The sequence below is a fragment of the Electrophorus electricus genome, chromosome 23 (assembly GCF_013358815.1).
Source record: "Electrophorus electricus isolate fEleEle1 chromosome 23, fEleEle1.pri, whole genome shotgun sequence".
NCBI classification, from domain to species: domain Eukaryota; kingdom Metazoa; phylum Chordata; class Actinopteri; order Gymnotiformes; family Gymnotidae; genus Electrophorus; species Electrophorus electricus.
The window spans coordinates 11487758-11499652 of record NC_049557.1 but is presented as its reverse complement, the minus strand read 5'-3'; the positions used below and the strand labels follow the sequence as shown (position 1 = coordinate 11499652).

Sequence of the window (11895 nt, the reverse complement as noted above, 5' to 3'; positions counted from 1 at the left end):
GGCACTCAGTAAGTCTCATAACACACACACACATACACACACACACTCACTCACACACACCATCACAGAGGCACCCAGGAAGAGTCCCACACCACACACACACACACTCACACACACACACACACACACACACACACACACTCACTCACACACACACACTATCACAGAGGCACTCAGTAAGAGTCCCACAACACACACACACACACACACACACTCACTCACACACACCATCACAGAGGCACTCAGTAAGAGTCCCACAACACACACACACACACACACACACACACACACACACTCACACACACCATCACAGAGGCACCCAGTAAGAGTCCCACACCACACACACACACACTCACTCACACACACACACTATCACAGAGGCACTCAGTAAGAGTCTCACAACACACACACACACACACACTCACTCACACACACCATCACAGAGGCACCCAGAAAGAGTCCCACACCACACCACACACACACACACACACACACACACACACACACTCACACCAGTAAAGAGGCACCCAGTAAGAGTCCCACACCACACACACACAAACACACACACACCAGTAAAGAGGCACCCAGTAAGAGTCCCACACCACACACTCACTCACACACACTATCACAGAGGCACTCAGTAAGTCTCATAACACACACACACATACACACACACACTCACTCACACACACCATCACAGAGGCACCCAGGAAGAGTCCCACACCACACACACACACACTCACACACACACACACACACACACACACACACACACACACACACACACACACACACACACACTCACTCACTCACACACACACACTATCACAGAGGCACTCAGTAAGAGTCCCACAACACACACACACACACACACACACACACACACTCACTCACACACACCATCACAGAGGCACTCAGTAAGAGTCCCACAACACACACACACACACACACACACACACACACACACACACACACACACACACTCACACACACCATCACAGAGGCACCCAGTAAGAGTCCCACACCACACACACACACACTCACTCACACACACACACTATCACAGAGGCACTCAGTAAGAGTCTCACAACACACACACACACACACACACTCACTCACACACACCATCACAGAGGCACCCAGAAAGAGTCCCACACCACACCACACACACACACACACACACACACACACTCACACCAGTAAAGAGGCACCCAGTAAGAGTCCCACACCACACACACACAAACACACACACACCAGTAAAGAGGCACCCAGTAAGAGTCCCACACCACACACACACACACACACACACACACCAGTAAAGAGGCGCTCTCACACACTTTGTCATACATATTAGTCATATTTTCCTTTCACCATCTTGTTTTTAAAGCATACACATTTTTGCAAACAGTACATACATTTCAGAATGTTCTAGTGCATCTAAACACCCATATCTCTCTATTGATCGGTTTATCTCTCATCCTCTCTCTCTCTGTTATGCTTTCTCTCTCCCAAGCTTTGATGAAAAATTTAACTTGGTAAACAAAAAATAAAATAGATTATATAATTTAAATCATGTATCAGCAAATAGCAGATAATAATAATAATAATATAGATTAAACTTCTCTCTCTTTCTCTCGCACACACACACAGTTAACCACAGAATCGAGCCGTCAGAGCTGGTGTTCATCCCTACAAAGCCTCAAGACACCATGGGCTTCGATGAGGTGGGGGGAGGGGTTTCTGGCATGCCCCGCCCACCTAACAACTTTTTTCAGTTTAGCTTGATTTGCTCCACCAACCTAACACCTTGGCACGAGTAGTCTGCCTTTGTTGTGATAAAGTCTCTCTTCCTGTTTCCTTTTTTCTGTATCCTTCCTTTTTACACCCTTCATTATGTCTTCCTCTCTCCCTCTCTCTCTCCCTCTCTCTCTCTCTCTCCTTCTCCCTCTCTCTCTCTTCTCTCTCTCTTCTCTCTCTCTCTTCTCTCCCTCTCTCTCTCCCTCCCTCTCTCTCTCTTCTCTCTCTTCTCTCTCTCTCTCTCTCCCTCTCTCTCTCTCTCCTTCTCCCTCTCTCTCTCTTCTCTCTCTCTTCTCTCTCTCTCTTCTCTCTCTCCTCTCTCCCTCTCTCTCTCCCTCTCTCTCTCTCTCCTTCTCCCTCTCTCTCTCTTCTCTCTCTCTTCTCTCTCTCTCTTCTCTCCCTCTCTCTCTCCCTCCCTCTCTCTCTCTTCTCTCTCTTCTCTCTCTCTCTCTCTCTCTCTCTCCCTCTCTCTCTCTCCTTCTCCCTCTCTCTCTCTTCTCTCTCTCTTCTCTCTCTCTCTTCTCTCTCTCCTCTCTCCCTCTCTCTCTCCCTCCCTCTCTCTCTCTTCTCTCCCTCCCTCTCTCTCTCTTCTCTCTCTCTCCTTCTCCCTCTCTCTCTCTTCTCTCTCTCTTCTCTCTCTCTTCTCTCCCTCTCTCTCTCCCTCCCTCTCTCTCTCTTCTCTCTCTTCTCTCTCTCTCTCTCTCCCTCTCTCTCTCTCTCCTTCTCCCTCTCTCTCTCTTCTCTCTCTCTTCTCTCTCTCTCTTCTCTCTCTCCTCTCTCTCTCTCTCTCTCTCCCTCTCTCTCTCTCTCCTTCTCCCTCTCTCTCTCTTCTCTCTCTCTTCTCTCTCTCTCTTCTCTCCCTCTCTCTCTCCCTCCCTCTCTCTCTCTTCTCTCTCTTCTCTCTCTCTCTCTCTCTCTCTCCCTCTCTCTCTCTCCTTCTTCCTCTCTCTCTCTTCTCTCTCTCTTCTCTCTCTCTCTTCTCTCTCTCCTCTCTCCCTCTCTCTCTCCCTCCCTCTCTCTCTCTTCTCTCCCTCCCTCTCTCTCTCTTCTCTCTCTTCTCTCTCCCTCTCTCTCTCCTCTCTCTCTCCTCTCTCTCTCCTCTCTCTCTCGCTCTCTCTCTCGCTCTCAGATCTTTCTGATTAATCTAAAGAGGCGGGTGGATCGGAGAAGGAGGATGTTGAACAGTCTGGCAGCTCTGGGGTTGGAGGCAACTCTCATCAATGCTGTGGATGGCAAGTAGGTTGCTAAGGAAACAGTGCAAACTGCAGCATGGCAACCCAAACAAAAACACCAGCTTGCCTAATACTCACCTAATACTCTCCTAATACTAATCTAATACACTCCTTAAACTCCCCTAATACTCTCCTAATACTCTCCTATTACTTGCCTAATATTCACCTAATACTCTCCTAATACACACCTAATACATGCCTAATACTCACCTAGTACTCACCTAATACTCTCCTAATACTAATCTAATACACTCCTTAAACTCCCCTAATACTCTCCTAATACTCTCCTATTACTTGCCTAATATTCACCTAATACTCTCCTAATACACACCTAATACATGACTAATACTCACCTAACACTTTCTTAATACACGCCTAATACACACCTAATACTTGCCTAATACTGGACTAATACTCGCCTAATACTCTCCTAATACTCACCTAACACTGGCCTAATACATGCCTAATACTCACCTAATACTCTCCTAATACTAGCCTAATACTCTCCTAATAAACACCTAATACTTGCCTAATACTGGCCTAATACTCTCCTAATACACACCTAATACTCACCTAATACACACCGAATACTTGCCTAATACTCGCCTAATACTGCTGCTTTTAGGAACGAAACATATTTCTACACCTCTACTCTTACCCATCTCTCTCTCACTCTCTCTCACTCTCTCTCAGATCTGTTCAGTAAAGTTTACTGCTATGATCAAAATCGCTTACAGTGCTGCCAGAACAGCGTCACAGTACAACAACACGAACAAACTGTTTATAATAATTAACATGAAATGATCATCAGTATGAAGGAAACATGACAGATGTCCAGATGAGAAACTGAAAGTGAAAAGAAAGAAAAGAAATAATAAGGAGAGGAGAAAGATAAATACACAGAGGTGTTTAGTCAGGAAGATAAATACACAGAGGTGTTTACAGTCAGGGAGATAAATACACAGAGGTATTTACAGTCAGGGAGATAAATACACAGGTGTTTACAGTCAGGGAGATAAATACACAGGTATTTACAGTCAGGGAGATAAATACACAGGTGTTTACAGTCAAGAAGATAAATACACAGGTGTTTACAGTCAGGGAGATAAATACACAGGTGTTTACAGTCAGGAAGATAAATACACAGGTGTTTACAGTCAAGAAGATAAATACACAGAGGTGTTTACAGTCAGGGAGATAAATACACAGAGGTGTTTACAGTCAGGGAGAATCAGTTGTATGTCTCTCTCTCTCTCTCTCTCTCTCTCTCTCTCAGGGCCCTGAACTCCTCTCAGCTGCGTACACTGGGCATTGACATGATGCCAGATTACAGAGACCCGTACTCAGGCAGAGTGTTGACACGAGGAGAGATCGGCTGTTTCCTCAGTCACCATGCCACATGGACACAGGTACACACACACACACACACACACACACTCCAACACAGACGCACACAAACACACACACACACACACACACTCAATCACATACACAGATGTACAGATACATACTCTCTCTCTCACACACACACTGCAACACATACACAGATACACACACGCTCATAGTCACACATACACAGACGTACAAATACGTATTCTCTCTCTCTCCCACACACACACTCTCCAACACATACACACCCACACACACACAGATATACACACACAAAGATACACACAGAGATACAAATTCACATTTTTAAATTCAGTTTTTAAAATCTGCTGTCCTTACATAAGCCCTTCAGTGAAAACTCACCACCTGTTTATGAAGGAATTGTGGCATAGACTGTGAGATCAGGGTCTTTACTAGGGTGCTGTCCGGCTGATGTGCTTACGTGTGTGTGTGTGTGTCAGATGGTAGAGAGGGATCTGCAGCGTGTGTTGGTCCTGGAGGATGATGTGAGATTTGAGCCCCTGTTTAAGAAGAGAGTGCAGCTTATCATGGAGGATGTGGACAAGATCCAGCTGGACTGGGACCTTATGTAATCTACACACACACGCATACACACACACACGCGCACAGACACACACACTCTCACACACACACACTCTCACACACACACACACTCACACACCACCTATCTATCTATCTATCTATCTATCTATCTATCTATCTATCTATCTATCTATCTATCTTTAGCTACGTAGGTCGTAAGCGGATGCAGGCAGCCCAGGCGGAGATGTGGGTGGAGGGCATGGATAACCTGGTGGAGGCGGGCTACTCCTACTGGACGCTAGGCTACGCCCTGACCCTGCGGGGGGCGCGGAAGCTACTGTCAGCACAGGCCTTCAGCAGGATGCTGCCTGTCGACGAGTTTCTGCCCATCATGTTCAACAAACACCCGAAGTAAGAGAGGGAGATGATGGATGGAAGGATGGATGGATGGATGGATGGATGGATGTGATGTGAGGTCTGTAGGGAAGCGTAATAAGATTTTTTTTTTGAGACCACTCCAGTCAGTAAGAATGTGCATGTATAACACCTTTTTGCTCATATAATACTCAAAAAGCTTACCTTCAGTATGCACACACACACACACACACACACACACACCTCTGACACACAGTACTGGATTGTTCAGTGGGATAAATACGTACGGTGTCCCCACAGGGCCACACAATTCCCGTCTTTCTCTCCGCTGGGAGTCCTGTTTCCTGCTCTCTGTTCATGTCTCTGGACCCAGTGCTCTCTGTCTCTCTCTCTCTCTCTCTCTCTCTCTCTCTCTCTCTCTCTCTCTCTCTCTCTGTCTGTCTCTCTCTCTCTCTCTCTCTCTCTCTTTCTGTTATTCTTTCTCTCCATAGCTTCAGTGCCCCGCCCTCCAGCCATCCCTTCGCTCCTCTTGCCCTCTTACACCTCCCCATCTCTCTCTTCCTTTCTTCCTTTTATTATTTAATTATCTCCTCTTCTCTCTCTCCTTCTCTATCCATCTCACCCTCTTTTATCCCCCTCTTCCCCTTTCTCAATTTCAATTAAATTCTCTCTCTCTCTCGCCCTCTGAGGGCAAGCTCCTCCCTCGCCCTCTTGCCGAGGAATGTGAAGAGGGCGTGGCTTTTCCGGCTTCCTGCCACAGCAGTACAGCAAACCCATTGATGGAAGCAGAGAGGCCCAGAGGGAGCGGAGCAAAGACCAGATGGATTACTGGCCAAATACACTGTAGCATCTGTGTGTGTGTGAGAGACGGAGAGGGAGAGGAAGAGAAGGGGAGAATTATTCATTAATATTAATATCATTAATGAATATTTATTCATATTTATTCATCCTTTCTTCTCTTATTTTTAATATTTTCCTTTGTTTTCACTTTACCTTTCTCATCTTGACTTGTTCTTTCAGTACAAATGAGGTTTTTTTAAATTAAATGTAAAAAAATATTTAACATATTTAAAATAATTAACATTTTCATTATTATTAACATGGAGTTCTTAATTTCCTTAATATTGCAAAGGTTCACTGAGAATTGAGAGAGAGAGAATGTGCGATCTTTTTCTGTTATGTGAAGTGGTGTGCATTTATATATATATATAAAAGGACTGTAAATATCCACAGTTCTGTGAAAACGAGAGCTGAAAGAGAGCGACTGTGTTTGGTAGGATGAACTAGTAGTGGAGTTACAGTCTCCACTGCCACTGTTTGATCAAAGCCCTCCAGATTTGCTTTTATTCTGGGAAAGGACAGAAAACACACTGTCATCCCTGTAATTAGTGAGAATCTAACATACACAGACCAACTCAAATGTGACATACACAGTCAAAATCAAATTTAATTTACACATTCCAACTCAAATGTGACATACACAGTCCAACTCAAATGTGACATACACATTCCAACTCAAATGTGGCATACACAGTCAAAATCAAATGTGACATGCACAGCCAAACTCAAATGTGACATGCACAGTCCAATTCAAATGTGACCTACACATTCCAACTCAAATCCAACATGCACAGTCCAACTCAAATCTAACATACAAAGTCCAACTCAAATGTGACATACACAGTCAAAATCGAATTTAATTTACACATTCCAACTCAAATGTGACATGCACATTCCAACTCAAATGTGGCATACACAGTCAAAATCAAATGTGACATACACAGTCAAAATCAAATGTGACATAGATATTCTAACTCAAATGTGACATACACAGTCAAAATCAAATTTAATATACACAGTCCAACTCAAAACTGACATGCACAGTCCAACTCAAATGTGACATACACAGTCCAACTCAAATCTGACATGCACAGTCCAACTCAAATCTAACATGCAAAGTCCAACTCAAATGTGACATACAGTCAAAATCAAATTTAATATACACAGTCCAACTTAAATGTGGCATACACAGTCAAAATCAAATCTAACATACAGTCCAACTCAAATGTGACATACACAGTCCAACTCAAATCTAACATGCAAAGTCCAACTCAAATGTGACATACACAGTCAAAATCAAATTTAATATACACATTCCAACTCAAAACTAACATACAGAGTCCAACTTAAATGTGGCATACACAGTCAAAATCAAATCTAACATACAGTCCAACTCAAAACTGACATGCACAGTCCAACTCAAATGTGACATGCACAGTCCAACTCAAATGTGACATACACAGTCCAACTCAAATTTTTAAACTGATTGTCTATACATGTAACACCTCTCTCTCTCTCTCCCTCTCCCTCTCTCTCTCTCTCTCTCCCCCCTTCAGCACAGCATACATGTCCCACTTTGATCCGAGGGATTTGCGTGCGTTCTCCGTGGAGCCTCTCCTTCTTTACCCGACGCACTACACGGGCGAGCCGGGTTACTTCAGTGACACAGAAACGTCCACCATCTGGGATGACGAGCACATCACTACAGACTGGAACCAGACTCACACCCAGAAAATGTCCCCACAGGAAAGCATCCGTCCCATCGGCCAGACCAGCGCGACAGGCGATACAGCGCCCTCTGCAGCCTCCAGAGATGAACTGTGACAGGAATAAAGAGAGAGACTTATACACACACACACACACACATATACCAACAACCACACCTCATCATCACAACACCTTCATCAGCTCACACCCTGTCCATCACTTCACAACTGACAGCCTCCCTCATTTGCTGGTGGTCAGCCAATAGCATTGCAGCAGGCTGAAATGTATACACACCATTGGCTGACCGGAAGCACAGGAAAAGGAAGACAAAGGCTAAAGCTTTGCATCCACGTTATTTATTTGGTGACATGTTCTACACGTCCGCCCACATCACTGTCCCTGGAGGACCCTATAGAGACACATAGAGGAATAGCAATACATATCAGGGTAGCCACACTGAGCACAGCATATAAGAAAATACAAAAACAAGACAACACCACCCAAAAAGACATCAATGTTAGTGTGTTTTTAAATAGTTTTTTAAGAGAGTATCTCTACTGTTTGTGAATTCAGTGTGGTTGACATGGTTTATGTGGTGGTACAGGGAATAAAAGAATCACAGTTGTCCAAATACTAAATTACCTATGTGTGTGTGTAAGTGTAAATCTTAAAGAGGCTGAGAGAATACTCTTGTATATTCCAAATGCACTCTACCAGATCTGAAAAAACCTTTGCTGAAGGTGAATATATACAATAATGGCACTTTTGTACTCAGAACTGTGAGGTTTAGTATGTAAAGTATGTAAATCAAAACATGACTTAATTAGTGTTTGTTTTTTTGTTTTTTTTTACCATTAAGACAATCATTTAGTTTGTAATTTAGTTTTAATAATGTAATCTGAATCTGTAAAAAGCCCAAAGCATTTTTATTTGAGAGGTCTATGTAGCTACATTATCAAACTCTTTGGCACAGACGTGTTAAGTGTTTTCTCACGACTCTGTCTCTCTGGAGACGTCTCTGGGTCAGACTGTTCTGGAAGAGCTCGGAAGGTTTACATTTACATTTGATGTTTAGCAAAGGTAATGACAATATCTAATTATACGAACAAAAAAATATATACGGTCATTATACCATTTCTAAAACAGCACATCTAATGGCGGCTTAAAATCTTTGCGCAGTATTGTATAAGGCATTCTACAGCAAACACCTACATTCTACAGCAAACACCAGCATTCTACACCTACATTCTACAGCAAACACCAGTGTTCTGTTGTTTTCAGTGACCCAGTGTGAATGGGGGAGAATGTAAGTAGTTCGTGTCGGTAACTAACTGAATATTAAGGCCATAAAAGTGTACATAATGTAAGTTCTAGAATCTTCCAGCAATCCCACGGTGGCACAGCACACCAATCCAACGTCTGTGTAGTGAGGAGGTGGACGCAAGTGCCGAGAAGAGCGAGATTTATTAGGGGCAAGTCCAGAGTTGTAGTCGTCAGAGTAGTCCAGGGTCAAAGAACCAACACGAAGAGACCGAGAATACGTGACAACAAACAAAAGCACACGAAGGCAAACGGGCTCGGGCTATAACAGAGGCTAGGAAACACGCAGGCTCGGATAAACACGGACTAGGAAACACGCAGGTATGAGGTGCATAAACAAATTAGACTTCTAATGAACAGATATGGGCTCTCATAGACATACATACAATGAACAGCCCCGACACAGGCACAAGACAGCATTTAAATATATTACCTGAACAAGGCTAGAAATGAACGGGTGTGGAAAAAACAAAACACAAGACAGGGAAACCACGGGACAAGCATAGGGAGCAACCGTGACAGTCTGAGCCACTGTTGTAGTGGGCAGTGGTAGTCTCTGTCTTGTGGAGCCTGATTTGCATGGCTGTCTGAGCCTGGATGTCTTGAACGTCCTCCAGTGGACTCCACTGGGTCCTTTCACTCCGTACAGACATTACTGTGCCCTGATTCTCAGATATGTGAAGAATAAATACTCAACCAACATTAATAATATACTATTCGTTTACAACTCCTTGACGAACTACGTATTAAACCTGCCTGGGAGGTAATTTTAGGGTTAATAATTTGCTATCTTAATCCCATCTCGTAATCTCATGGACTCATATTTATGGAACAGGGCTCCCTCTGCTGGCTGGCCCAGGCACAACCATGGCCAATTCTCTAAATAAATGTTTTCCCTCTTTCTTCCATACAAATCCATATTAATGCACGAATAGTCTGACTATACTGACTAAAGTGCAGTGTTAGTTCGGGAAAACTCTGCGGGACGCCATCAGATTGTAAGATTCCCAAGTTTCATGAAAAGTTGGAGTTGGAGCAGAAACGCGAGGACGACGCGTAAAGGCCAGCTTCACCCGGTCAGGGCTCGCGTCAGCAAAGACGGTTTTTCATGTTCTTGGCATTTACGCCATCTCACGAGCTGCTCGAGCGTTCACGGTTTTCGTGCTGCACCAGAATGCGTGCAGGCGCGCTATTTCACTGTGTCCTGCTGGCCTGTTCGTTGGTTTTATATTGTGTAATGTTTGTTGATGCTGTAAACATTAATGAATACTGTTTAATGTTTGGTTTTATTAGCTCACCTGGCCTCGTAGCTAATTACTATGTGCGTCATTATGCCCGTACTGCAGTGGCGGAGTTTTCCGGTGTCTGCGTGGACTGACTCAGGTAAAGGGAAGATGTTTCTATAGAAACGCACAATCAGCTTCACCTGCGAACCTGATCTCGCGCCACAGTCCATTTCTAACTAAAGCCATTTCACGCCATCTGTCTACATACTGGTTATCTTTTCGGAGAGCAAGAGACTTTGCTGGAAAAATCTGTAGTTGAGGAGATTCAGGGGTTTACTGTGCTCAGAGAACAGAACTAGAAATGCAGTGTCTGAGTGACGCAGTGTGCACCCCTTATAGTCATTACTGACTTACAGGAGGGACTGAATAGCACAGAGGGGTGTGTGTGTGTGTGTGTGTGTGTGTGTGTGTGTGTGTGTGTGTGTGTGTGTGTGTGTGTGTGTGTGTGTGTGTGTGTGTGTGTGTGTGTGTTTGTTTTGGGTGGGTCCCAGCTGCCATGAATATTTATGGCTCTCGACATCAGCATAGTGAGGCTGCGTACTAATACTAGGAAACAGGAAAACACACAAACAAACACACAAACAAACACACACACACACACACACACACTATGTGATGAGGGCAACAGCATGGCAGAACACCAAAATCAGAGGAGAGAGCTGCATGGACCAAACACCCGCAACCCACCTCTCTCTCTCTCTCTCTCTCTCTCTCTCTCTCTCTCTCTCTCTCTCTCTCTCTCTCTCTCTCTCTCTTTCTCTCCCTCGCTCTCTCCCTCCCCACTTTTTCTTTCACTCTCTTGCTTTCTCTTTTCCTCTTGCTCTCATCTCTCTATTCTGTGTAAAGATCAGTGTTTGGACGGATGGGTGGACACAGCTTCACTGCTCAGGTAGGGGACACACACACAGCAGCCATCGCACACATTAAGGCTGATATATAGTGGTACATCGGCCTTGTGTACTTGATGGAATTAGATACGTTTTTGTCTTAGTGACACAGTAGTGATGTCAGTGCTCAGTTTCAAACAGCCTGTAAGAGATTTCTGTGTGTGTGTAGGTGGAGAGAGGTGATGAGCCATGCATTCTTACAAATAGTCTGCAATATTCTCACCCACACCCCCATCCTATCTCTTAATAACATTTTGGCATTTTGGTTGGAGTTCATGAGGAGATGGATAGAGATATTCCCAGTCTTTACATCCTACAGTGTCTTTCACTGAGAGAGATATTCCCAGTCTTTACATCCTACAGTGTCTTTCACTGAGAGAGATATTCCCAGTCTTTACATCCTACAGTGTCTTTCACTGAGAGAGATATTCCCAGTCTTTACATCCTACAGTGTCTTTCACTGAGAGAGATATTCCCAGTCTTTACATCCTACAGTGTCTTTCACTGAGAGAGATATTC

General features: G+C 44.2%; 1 protein-coding gene across 1 annotated transcript in view; it reads left to right on the top strand.

Moving 5' to 3' along the window:
• The window catches only part of colgalt2 (collagen beta(1-O)galactosyltransferase 2), a 22939-nt gene extending 14448 nt beyond the window's left edge, over window positions 1-8491 (top strand). Inside the window, exons 7-12 of the mRNA XM_035522078.1 lie at window positions 1651-1724; window positions 2927-3033; window positions 4306-4438; window positions 4880-5007; window positions 5166-5372; window positions 7733-8491. Coding sequence (XP_035377971.1) covers window positions 1651-1724; window positions 2927-3033; window positions 4306-4438; window positions 4880-5007; window positions 5166-5372; window positions 7733-8000 — 917 coding nt within the window. The 3' untranslated portion in view covers window positions 8001-8491. The remainder of the gene's footprint in view (window positions 1-1650; window positions 1725-2926; window positions 3034-4305; window positions 4439-4879; window positions 5008-5165; window positions 5373-7732) is intronic.
• The last annotated feature ends 3404 nt before the right edge of the window (window positions 8492-11895 follow it).